General features: G+C 43.6%; 1 protein-coding gene across 2 annotated transcripts in view; it reads left to right on the top strand.

Moving 5' to 3' along the window:
* Positions 1-333: 333 nt before the first annotated feature.
* Positions 334-11,693, top strand: part of Acp3 (acid phosphatase 3) — a 33,120-nt gene continuing 21,760 nt past the window's right edge. For both annotated transcript variants that reach the window (XM_048334937.1, XM_048334938.1), the window contains exons 1-5: positions 334-465; positions 6,374-6,469; positions 7,822-7,908; positions 8,456-8,608; positions 10,995-11,093. In XM_048334937.1, coding sequence (XP_048190894.1) covers positions 352-465; positions 6,374-6,469; positions 7,822-7,908; positions 8,456-8,608; positions 10,995-11,093 — 549 coding nt within the window. In that variant the 5' untranslated portion in view covers positions 334-351. The remainder of the gene's footprint in view (positions 466-6,373; positions 6,470-7,821; positions 7,909-8,455; positions 8,609-10,994; positions 11,094-11,693) is intronic.

The raw sequence follows: 11,693 nt of genomic DNA, 5'->3' as shown, positions 1-11,693 counted from the left end.
ATGGCCTAACGTTTGAAACTGTAACCCCTCTGTACATCACTTAATAAATTACAATAAATAAGTAGTTATTATTTTTTTTAAAAAAAGAAATTAAAAGATAAATGGAATATAAAAGAAATGCATGCTCTGTGTGACCTTCAGTCACAGTTTTGCCACGTCCGGGCCTCTGTGGTGATTGGGACACGCTCTTGAACTCAGAAATATGTGGGCATGATTTGCATGTCAAGCCCCACCTCCAGCTTCCTGAAATTTGACTGTTTATGAAGGTGGCTCCTCCCTCCTCTGTCAATCCCTTGATTAAATAGCTTCTCCTCTGAGGGAGTTTGAGCTGTTCTCTCCTGACTCCCCAACATGAGAGCTGCCTTCCTTTGCATAGCCCCAACACCCAGCCTTGTCTTTTGGTTTCTGCTTTCTCTCTGGCTACCCCAAGATGCTGCTGGCAAAGAGTTGAAGTTTGCAACGTTGGTGAGTACACTTTTCTGCCTGCTTTTTCCTTGAAAGCCTGTCACCAGCAGAGTCATTGTTTGTCTTTTCAACCCTGTGTTGTCTCTCCAGAGAGCAGGCGCTGGCTGTTCAGATGCCAAGTGAATAATCAAGTTTCACAAGTTCCTCTTAATGAAGACATAACATGTCTTGACCAGAAAGGGGAAAAAAAAAAAGTTGTGCTGATTTTTTTTTTTCTGTTTGCTTTTTGCCTACATGGCTTGCTTATTTGCTTTAGAACTCTCGAACTCAGGTTCCTTTTTCACAGTCACACCTTCTCAGAAAACCACACACGCCACATGCCACCTGCCACAGCAAGATAACCTGGCTTCATTGAATTTAATGATTATTTGTTTGCAAACAAAGAAAGCAGTCCTTTTTTTAAAAAAAAAAATTAAATAGCCCCTTCCAGTTTTACACGGGTCAGAAAATAGACAGCAGATTTGTAAGCAGTCTTTGTAGCATCAAAGAGAAACTAATCTCAAGAGTTTTAGAACAACTTCCTGAAGTACAGATCTAGTTGATGGTAAAAATCATGTTTTCCCCTACCCTGTCTCTGTGTCTTTTTGTTGTTGTTGTTGTTGTTGAAGTTTTATCAACTTCATAGGTAGGCAAAATGCTATATGTTCATTTCTACCCACAGGTCAGTTTGACTCTGTCTTTTCTTAACTGCTTGCATTACCATGTATGTATACACACACGCACAAATATATTTATTTTTAAATTGATACGGTGAAAATGGACTGACACATCAGTTTTCTTTCTGTACAAATACTCTATTTTTATAGTTTGGAGGAAGTTTTTTTTTTTTGACATAAAACTTAAACATGAAGTTTTCCCCAAGCATCGTGTATTCAGAACTTTCTTCTTTACTGTCTACAAAACAGATGATAACCATATGTTTATGTAAATCATGGTTCTTTGTCTAGTACATCTTGACTAGGTCAGGCATCAACAATGACAGAGACAAAAACCAGAGAATCGTACCATCTGCTTACATGGGGACAATTTGCAAGCATTCAGACTTCTGGGCAGGAATAAAAATATGAACATCATCTTAGGTACCTTCCATTAGGGGAATCCATGAGAGCTACACTTTTCCTTGTATCCATGGTCTTTGACAATATGAGTGATATATATATATATATATATATATATATATATATATATATATTAAGAAAGCATAAGGTCTATGGAAACTGTGCTGTATTCTGTGGTCATGCCATTCCTGGGACAAGCCTGCAGAGTGGCTTGACATGGTACAATAAACTCTACTTTGATGTATATAGGATCTTTTCTCTTTCCTCACCCACAGCCCAGGGCGACCACACACATCAAACAAGTGGCTATGGGTTCTTGCTCACCCCCACCTCCACTCTGTTCCAATGAAATGACAAATTCACGCTTTGTGTTGTTGTTTTGTGTATGCTGGTCCTGGGGCTTGAACTCAGGGCCTGGGCACTGTCTTGGAACTTTGGTGCTCAAGGCTAGCACTCTTACCACTTGAGCCACAGCTCCACTTTCAGCTTTTGGTAGTTCATTGGAGATAAGAGTCTCATGGACTTTCCTGCCTAGGCTGGCTCTAAACCTAGATCCTCAGATCTCAGCCTCCTGAGTATCGAGGATTACAGGCTTGAGCCACCAGCACCTGGCTAGACCACAAATTATCTCTTAAATGGAGACTCCAAGTTAATTCTCTCCTAAGGTAAATCCAAATGCAAAGGCAGCACTGTCTTAGAACTAAAAACAAGCAAGCAAACAAATAGTGCATGAAGGAAATGTTAACTGTTTCCTACGATGGCTTGTTCCCACTGATGGTAAATGAAGGGAAATTGAATAATCTCCCTTAGGCTTTAACAAAACAACTTTTCCCTACTGACTTAAGCAAAAAAAAAAATCCTCTTCTTTTTATTGGTTAGGGAGAACATGTAACTACAAACAAATAAGCCTGTATACTCAGGATCATCCTTAGAAAGTTATCAGGAAAACCAGATTAAAAGTACCAATGTCTAGTTGGGCACCAGGGGCTCACACCTGTACTCCTAGCTAGTCAGGAGGCTGGGATCTGAGGACTGTGATTCAAAGCCAATCCAGATTTGAAAACTTTAAAGGGAGTATGAGGTACAAATACTGAAGAAATTATAATGTTCTGTATTACACAGTACAACCTAGCACCGTAGTTAAGAGTACAAACCCAAGAATCAGGCCCTGTGAGTCCCTCATAAGCTGTGCAATTTTAGGTAACTCAGCCTCTCTGTGCCCCAATTTCATCATCAGCAAAAATGAGGATAATAGCACCTCAAGGACTTGTTGTAAGGCTTCAGCTGGCATGTAAAAATCCTAATAAGCTGATCTGGTAAATGCCCCAGTGCTTGTTAGCTATTATTAAAGTTGCATATACACACAACTTCTCTGCATGTGTTTCACAATATTCACATAGGTAGTTAATTAAAATGCCAAGCATTTTTTCTAATGATTGCCTTTATTCTCAAAAAAATGATAAAGCATGTCTTTTTAAAAGTTTCATCCATTTTCTTCTCAACTTTGGGCCTTCTGGCCCCATCAAACATACAATTAAAAATGCAGTTCTGAGCCTGGCACTGGTGGGTTACTCCTGTAATCCTAGCTGCTCAGGAGGCTGAGATCTGAGGATTGTAGGTCAAATCTAGCCTGGGCAGGAAAATCCATGAGACTTTCAGCTCCTATTAATTACCAGAAAAGCCTAAAGTGGAGCTGTGGCTCAAGCAATAGAGTGCAAGTCCTGAGTAAAATAGCTCAGGGACAGCACCCAGACCCTGAATTCAAGCCCCAAGACTAGCGAGCACACACACACACACACACACACACACACGCACACACACACACACGCACGTGCGCGCGCACACACACACAGTGTTTTTCTTGCTGACTTACTGATCCACTGGCTTCCTTTAAGATTTTTGTCTGGAAGAAGTTCCTGCTCTTTTGTTTGCCTTCGCTTTCCCTGTTCAGATTTGAACAATCTTTGTTTACCGGCAGGAACTTTAAAGTCCTATAAATCTTTGTTTTTTTTACTTCTGTGATAGGTAACAGGTTGTGAACAGCCACCAGATGTCAGGCACTTAATTTTTTTGAGTCTTCCAAACTTCCCTTACAGCATACAGTATAGTAGGAGTGCACATGAGTTAAAAAAATAAAAGCTGGAACTTGTCCTGAGTGGACTCAAGATATAACAGTGATAGTGGCATAGCAAGAACTTCTGACTTGGGGCTGGGGATATGGCCTAGTGGCAAGAGTGCTTGCCTCGTATACATGAGGACCTAGGTTCAATTCCCCAGCAGCACATATACAGAAAATGGCCAGAAGTGGCGCTGTGGCTCAAGTGGCAGAGTGCTAGCCTTGAGCAAAAAGAAGCCAAGGACAGTGCTCAGGCCCTGAGTCCAAGCCCCAGGACTGGCCAAAAAAAAAAAAAAAAGAACTTCTGACTTGGCACGGGTGTCTCATGCCTGTCATCCTAGTTACCTGAGTTGTTCCTAGTTATTCAAAGTCAAGCCAGCACAAAGCTGGGCTGGAGGCAGAGCTCCAGCAGTAGAGCACCAGTCTGAAACAATGCAAAGCCTTGAGCTCAATCCTCAGTATCACACACACAAAAAAGTTTGGACTGAAATGATAAGTCATGTTTATGTAGCTGAATTCTACTCCCAAAGAGAGAAGGGCCGGCCAGCTGTGAGAGGAATCCATGTGAAAAATCACCCTGTACTCCAGACAGTGAGACAAATCAGACCTTTATCCAGGGCCCAGGAAGAACGAGAGGCCTGTAGGAAATGGCAGTGTGCCACAATATACACGCACACAAGCAGGGCAAATACGGCAGAGAAGGTGTGGCCGGCCTTCCCAGGTCTTAGGTCACATTTCAAATCCCTGCTTTGACAAACAGCCACTCTGGGAAAACGACTTAAACATTCCCCATGCCTCAGACACTAACATTTGCTTTGTCCAGGAAAGGTGTTAGCTCTACTAAGCAGCTTTTGTTTTCCTGCTCCACAGAGAGTGTTCAGTAGTAGAGTTGACTACAGGCCACATAGAAGCATGCCAACAGTTAAAAAACAAATAGTACTGGGGTTTGAACTCAGAGCCTCAAACTTGCTCAGATGGTTCTCTACCACTTGAGCCATACCTCTGGCCTTGCCTTTTGATGATTATTTTAGAGATGGAGTCTAGCAAATGTTTCTGGCTGGGTTGGCTTCAAGCTGTGATCTTTCAAATCTCAGCCTTTTGAGTACTTAGGATTATAGTGGCTCCCTCCGCCTTCTTCTTCTTCTTTCTTTATTATTTTTTTTTCTGGTGCTAGGGATCAAAGCCAGGGTCTTGAACATCCTGAGCATGTACTCTAACACCGAGGCACCTCCCTCCCTCCAGCCCCTCCCACGTTGCTAACCATTCTTTAGTCAAAGGTTCATTTCTCAGGGTCCTCAGACTCTCCTCATTTAACTCTGCATGGTTTGGAACCAAGGGATTTTTCTTTATTTTATAAACACCTCTTAAGTGCTCTCCTGGTCTAAGAATGGAACTTTGTGTGCATGAGCATGTGTAATATCAGAAGAAACCAAACCTCAATATAGTGACCATCTCCCAAAGGCACTATGGATTATGTACTATATATATTTTTAATATGGTCATGGGGCTTGAACTCATGGCTGGATGCTGTCTCTGAGCTCTTTTGCTCTCTACCACTTTACAGCACCACTTTTGATTTTCTTGTGGCTCATTGGAGATAAGAGTCTCATGGGCTTTCTTGCTTGGGCTGGCTTTGAACCGCACTCCTCAGATCTCAGCCTCCTGAGTAGCTAGGATGACAGGCATTGAGTCATCAGCACCTAGGTATATTCTGTATTTAAAAACCAAACAGGTATGCATCTAGATGACTGAATGGCCAATGTGGCCTCCTTAGCCGAGGAAGTTATAAAGAGCAGGGCCCTGGAGTATCATCATGAGGACTTGGATAAACTTTCTCACTCTGACCTGTATTTAGAAGTAATTGTACTCAGCTACAATCCAGTCGGTTTGACACGTGTCTCAGGGAGTAGTTGAAACATGCTCTGAGCTCTTTGGCAGGGATGGCCCGTAGAGACACAAATAAACCATCTCTCTCTGGGGGAGGGAGGAGGTGTGCAAGTAGGCACATTCTTGCCAGACTTGATAAAGATGACTGGATGAGTATGATGCACTGGGCAGAGGAGTTCTGGTAAGAAGCACTGTAAGTTGTTGGAGTAGACTGCCTCTGCTCTGACTTCTCCTATGCTGACTTCAGTGGCCCTCAGTTGAGGTTGAGTTTGGTCTCCCTTCCCCTCAATCCCCTTCCAAGGATGTTTGGCCTTGTTCATTAGAATAGACAAATGCTCCCGGCATCTAGTGGGTTAGAGGCCAACAAGCTGCTACACTTCCTCCCACAGACCGGAACGTTCCCTATAGTAAAGAATTATCCAGCCAGGCACCAGTGGTTCACGCCTGCCATCCTAGCAGGCTTACACCAGGCTGAGATCTGAGGATTGAGGTTCGAAGCCAGCTAGGGCAGGAAGGCCCATGAAACTCTTACCTGCAATAAATGACTTTGAAAAGGCCAGTAGTGGCTTTGTGGCTCAAGTGGTAGAGTGCTAGCCTTGAGCAAAAAGAAGCTCAGGGACAGCGCTCAGGCCCTGAGTTCAAGCCCCAGGACTGGAAAAAAAAAAATAGAATCCAGTCCAAATTGTCAACAGGGTTGAGAACCCATGGATATGGGATGAATAATCTCTTCAAAACCATACCACAACTTAATCAGATTTGGGAATGATCACAATTATTTTGGGAGATGTAAAACAAACAAACAAAAAAAACCTCCACAGGGTGTTTTAATTTTTTTTTTTTCTTTCAGGTATTTCGGCATGGAGACCGAAGTCCCATCGAAACATTTCCTAATGATCCCATTATGGAGTCCTCATGGCCACAAGGATTTGGCCAGCTCACTCAGGTTGGTGGGAGTTTTCAGCCAAAGGGGTTGAAGGGGTCAGTTCAGTTCATTCTATGTATAACCGAGGCTGAGAATCACTATCCTTAATGGCCCTTTAGCTCTCTCTCATAGAGGAGAAAAGCCAAGGAATGTATTTGAGGGCTACATCTCCCCATCATAGCCTACCCATCTTCTAACTCTTTAAAGAAGAGATGGATTCCAAAATTCACATATGCTTCCTAGTCTTTGTGCTTCCAGTTCCCTGACTGTGCTTTGCTAGCAACATCAAAAGATTCTTCCAGACTAATGGGAGCTGGGCTCTTCAAGGAATCCTTAGTCTAACCACAAGATTCCCATAAGGCACTGTTTCTCAAGCTTCCACATGCAAATGAATCACATGGGTGTCTCATTAAAATGCAGATTAGAGGCCAGGCATCACTGGGCCCAGGCCAATGATCAGGAGGCTGACATCAAAGGATTGTGGTTTGAAGCCAACCTGAGCAGGAAAGTCCATGAGACTCTTACCTTAATGAATCACCCCAAAACCAGAAGTGGAGCTCTGATTCAAGTGGTAGAGCACCAAACTTGAGCAAAAACAGCTAAGGGGCAGCAGCACCCAGGTCCTGAGTTCAAGTTTCCCATGACTGCCACATACATGCACACAGAGAAAATTCTAAGGCACAAGGCTGATTTGTGGTGAGCTGAGATTCTGCACATTCAGCACATTTTCAGACCATGACAATGGTAGCAGTACATGGACTACTGTGTGTGTGTGTGTGTGTGTGTGTGTGTGCGTGTGTGTGTATGTGCGCGTGTGTGTGTGTGGTAGTACTGGGGTTTGAACTCAGGGTCTCATACTTCCTAGGAAGGGAATTCTACCATTGGGACCATGCCATGAGCCCTTTTTGCTTGAGGTGTTTTTTTTTTGTTTTGTTTTTTAATATAGATAGAGTCTTCTACTTTTTCTCCAGGAGAGGCCCCAGATTAGCAATCCTCTTAATCTCTGACTCCCACTGTACCACAATTATAGGTGTGTGTCACCACGCAGGATGTTTGTAGACATGGAAGCTTGCTAATGCATGGGCTAGCCTCGAACTGTGACCTTCCAGATCTCTGTCCCTTAGATAGCTGGAATTACTGGAGGATACAGCATACTCTGCCCTAAAGACCAAGTCACAAAGATCTGGAGGTCAAATCCCTGCCCTCCGCCTGGGTGCTTTCAATCATTATAATGGTGAGAGGGGAATCTCTCGAATACCAGTTCTCAACCTGTGCTCACTTATCAATAGCATGACCCCCACGTGGACAGTGAATCCGAAATCTATGTTTTTGCTTATATTTTTGTTATGGTTGTTGATTTTTTCCCCCTATAGCTGGGCATGGAGCAGCATTATGAACTTGGCCGGTATATAAAGAAAAGATACGGAAAGCTCTTGAATGAGTCGTATAAACGTGAACAGGCAAGTTGGGGAGTCTACTCTTAAAATAATAGGTGAAAAAAAAAACAAAACACCTTTTCCTGTTTCTTTTTTCTGGGGCAGGGATGGCGGGGGCGGGGGCAGAATGCAGAGGAACTTGTATAAGTCAGAGATTTCATTTACAAAGGAAATTGTTTCTAGGGTGATTTGTACATTTTTGCTTATGGGATTGTTTCCCTCCTTTGAACACTTGTATGAATATAGGTTCAAATCTTTATGGACACCTGTGTCGATACTTTGACTTGGCAAGTAGCCACTTCTTGGTCGGTGCCATTTTGTCAGCCCAGCTATTAGCCTTACCAGATGGCTGTGTCTTATGGTGTGGTTATAATATTGTCCCGCACTGATACAATGATCTCATAACAGGTGATGATGATGCTACACCAAAATCTGCTTATATTTTGATGTGTTCTTTCTCCAAGACCCTGAACCCCAGTACACTACAGAGAGAGAGAGAGAGAGAGAGAGAGAGAGCCTCTAATTCCTCTTACTTGGCTTCTGCCCTTGATTTTTTTTTTTCACGTGCCAGGTGTATATCCGAAGCACAGATGTGGACCGGACTCTGATGAGTGCTATGACAAACCTCGCGGCCCTGTTCCCTCCAGAGGGGATAGGCATCTGGAACCCCAGCCTCCTCTGGCAGCCCATTCCCGTGCACACCGTGGCTCTGTCTGAAGACCGGGTTGGTATTCTGGGAGCGGCCGCAGCGGGTCTGGGGAGGGGAAGGCTGTCTGCTCTAGACCTATGGCCGTGCCAGTTTCAGTGTACATGCCTTGGGAAGTGCTCCTTTAATTTTTTCTTTCTTAAATAAAGGTACAAGGGACATTGACAGACATGGAAAGGAAGATTTTTTTCCCCCTTTGAAACTTCATGATCTATTTGGTTTTGCCACCAGTTCAACTTGTGGCAATTTGTCTCCTCTATGGGTATATGCAGCACACACACACACACATACAAACACACACACACACACACACACACACACACCAGTGCTCTGCTTTCAAGTCCCAGATTTTTTAATCCCAACACAAGTTTGTCCTCTCCTGCAAATATCCAAAGATCTCTAGCCAACACTCCTCCTCCCATTAAAATCCCCACTCCTAGGTCTAAAACCAAACAAAACAAGAAGGATTTGACTTTCCTTACCTTCCATAACAGCCTTGGGTGGACAACAGCACAGCTTCTTTCGGGGGGAGGGGGCGGGGGGGAATGAGTCCTGACAGAGCAGCTAACACATCACTTTCAGGATCAAAACCAGGTCCGTCTCATCCCGGAGCAGTCAGTCTTCTTTCCTGTAAGAGAGGCGGTGGTTCTGAAAGTTAATGGCGTATTTACAGACACCTGGGTTGGTTTTGTTTGTTTTCTTTCCCCCAAACTCCTGATGTCTGAGGGGCTCTGTGTAATCAATCAGGAATCCCTTGAGGAGGGGACCCAGGCATGAATCATTTAAATGAATCTCCCTACATGATTGTACATGGAAAGCACAGGCTGAGAGCCAGCAGATACCAGTAGCTGTTTGAAAGAACCTCTCCATTTTATTTATACAGAGTGGGGCTGACCAAGAACTTGAACCTTTGCACAGAGGCTGGTATGTTGTGTGTGTTTGTGTGTGCACGCAAGTGCACGCCAGTAGTAGAGCCTGAAGTTAGGGCCTGGGCACTGTCCTTTAGCTTATTCCCTCAAGGCTGGTGTTACATATTTGAATCACCACTTCACTTCTGGCTTTTTGCTAGTTAATTGGAGATGGGGACTGATGGGGACTTTTCTGCCCAGGCTGGCTTCAAACTGTCAGCCTCAGATCTCAGTCTCCTGAGCAGCTGGGAACCAGAGTCCAGCTAGGAACTTTTACTTTTAATATAATAAATAATAGGTCACTCTAATCTTCCAGTGTGGAATTTAAGGTGATAGAAGGAAATCATTTGGGACTAAAGAATGCTTCCTCAGAAGTGGAAGAGTACTAAGCCTGAAGAGCTTGGGGACAGTGCCCAGGCCCTGAGTTAAAGCCCCACAACCACCACCACCAACAACAACAAAAATAATTCCTGGGCTGGGAATGTGGCTTAGTGGTACAGTGCTTGCCTAGCATGCATGAAACCCTGGGTTCAATTCCTCAGTACCACATACACAAAAAGCCAGAAGTTAGCGCTGTGGCTCAAGTGGTAAGAGAGCTACCCTTGAGCAAAAAGAAGCCAGGGACAGTGCTCAGGCCCTGAGTTCAAGCCCCAGGACTGGCAAAAAAAAATGCTTCCTCAATCCCCTGTATTCATGTCATAAAAGTGACTGCATTGGAGTTGGAGGTGTGCCTCAGTTAGTAGAACACTGATCTTGAGAAGAAAAAAAGAAGACCACAAAGAGACACTGTCAATAGTACTCTCTTCTCAAGAGTGGATATACAAGACAGATGACAGGGCTGGGAATATGGCCTAATGGTAAAGTGCTTGCCTTGTAAAACAGATGACAGATAAGAACAATAAAATGAACTCAGGAGCTATCAGCCTGTAGATTTTAGTTACAACCAGGAGAGACTGTGAAATTGAACCTCACTTTAGGGTGATGCTTTTGTCCTCATAGGTTTTAAATTATATTTAATATGTACCCTTATTTGGATAGTCTACAAATTTGCAAGAACTGAAGTCAGTGAATGGATTAACTAATCTCATAAAACTCCAGAACCTCTCATGTATTTTTCCATACTCCCTGATGGGGGGAAAGAGTACACACAGATGCTAGAAATGGAAATAGAAATTTCTAGCTTACTGCTAGAAATGAAGAGGACTGGGGATGATGTGAATTAAGCCATTCTTCATGTGGAAAACCAGAAACTGTATCTACCAACAGCGTGTTCCTATTTGGGCACATTTATGAAAGGGGTGGGGGGTTGTAGGTCAGAGTGTATCTATTTTTAAGACCAGCAGGCCATTTGTCTTGTTCCCTCCAACTTAAAATTTCTACTCACCTCAATGCACATTTGAATCTCTTAGACCAAATGAGGCTTGAAATGTTGCCACCGTTTCTTTGGCAAAGCTCTCCAGCTAGCTAAGGTTTTGTGATCTTTCTTCTGTTTCCAGCTGCTGTACCTGCCATTAAGGAACTGCCCCCGTTTTCAAGAACTTGAGAGTGAGACTTTGAAATCTGAAGAATTCCAGAAAAGACTTCATCCATACAAGGTTAAAAGTGGTCTTATCTTGTGGGGTTCTAGACTTTGAGGGCCAAAGCAAATGATGAATGTTTGGTTTCTTGAAAGTACGCCCTGAGCCAGGTTTCTGTGGTTCATGCCTGTAATCCCAGCTCCTTGGCAAGCTGAGATCTGAGGATCACAGAGGGCTACTTGAAAAATAGCTTTTCAATATGAGTCTTCCTTTAAAAAAATTATGGTATATTTTTCTACTTGTTGTTACCTTCAAGATGAGTTTGGGATTTTCATCATGTGTCTTTACTTAAAAAAAAAAAAAGTTCAGGCTAGATTTACAATATCTGAAAATCAATGATATGTCTCTATGTCGGGATCTGAACGATCCCCTTCTCCCCGATCTCACGGGGAGAATGGTGAACCCCAAAATCTATGAATGAGCACTCGGCCTTACCTTCCACCGACAGAAGGCCAAAAGCGTGCTCCCATTGACTTGCGCTAAGTTGAGGAAAGGTTGCTGAAGCCTCCCCTCCCCCCAGTCCCCTCACATGTTACCAAGAGCGGGGGCGAAAAGGAAGGCATCAGGGACACGCTGTGGTGGTGGGATGCGTCTCAAAAACTTTAATAGGGAAAGGCA

This window comes from Perognathus longimembris, chromosome 26, assembly GCF_023159225.1.
Source record: "Perognathus longimembris pacificus isolate PPM17 chromosome 26, ASM2315922v1, whole genome shotgun sequence".
Taxonomy (NCBI): Eukaryota; Metazoa; Chordata; class Mammalia; order Rodentia; family Heteromyidae; genus Perognathus; species Perognathus longimembris.
This window is presented reverse-complemented; position numbering and strand designations above follow the sequence as displayed.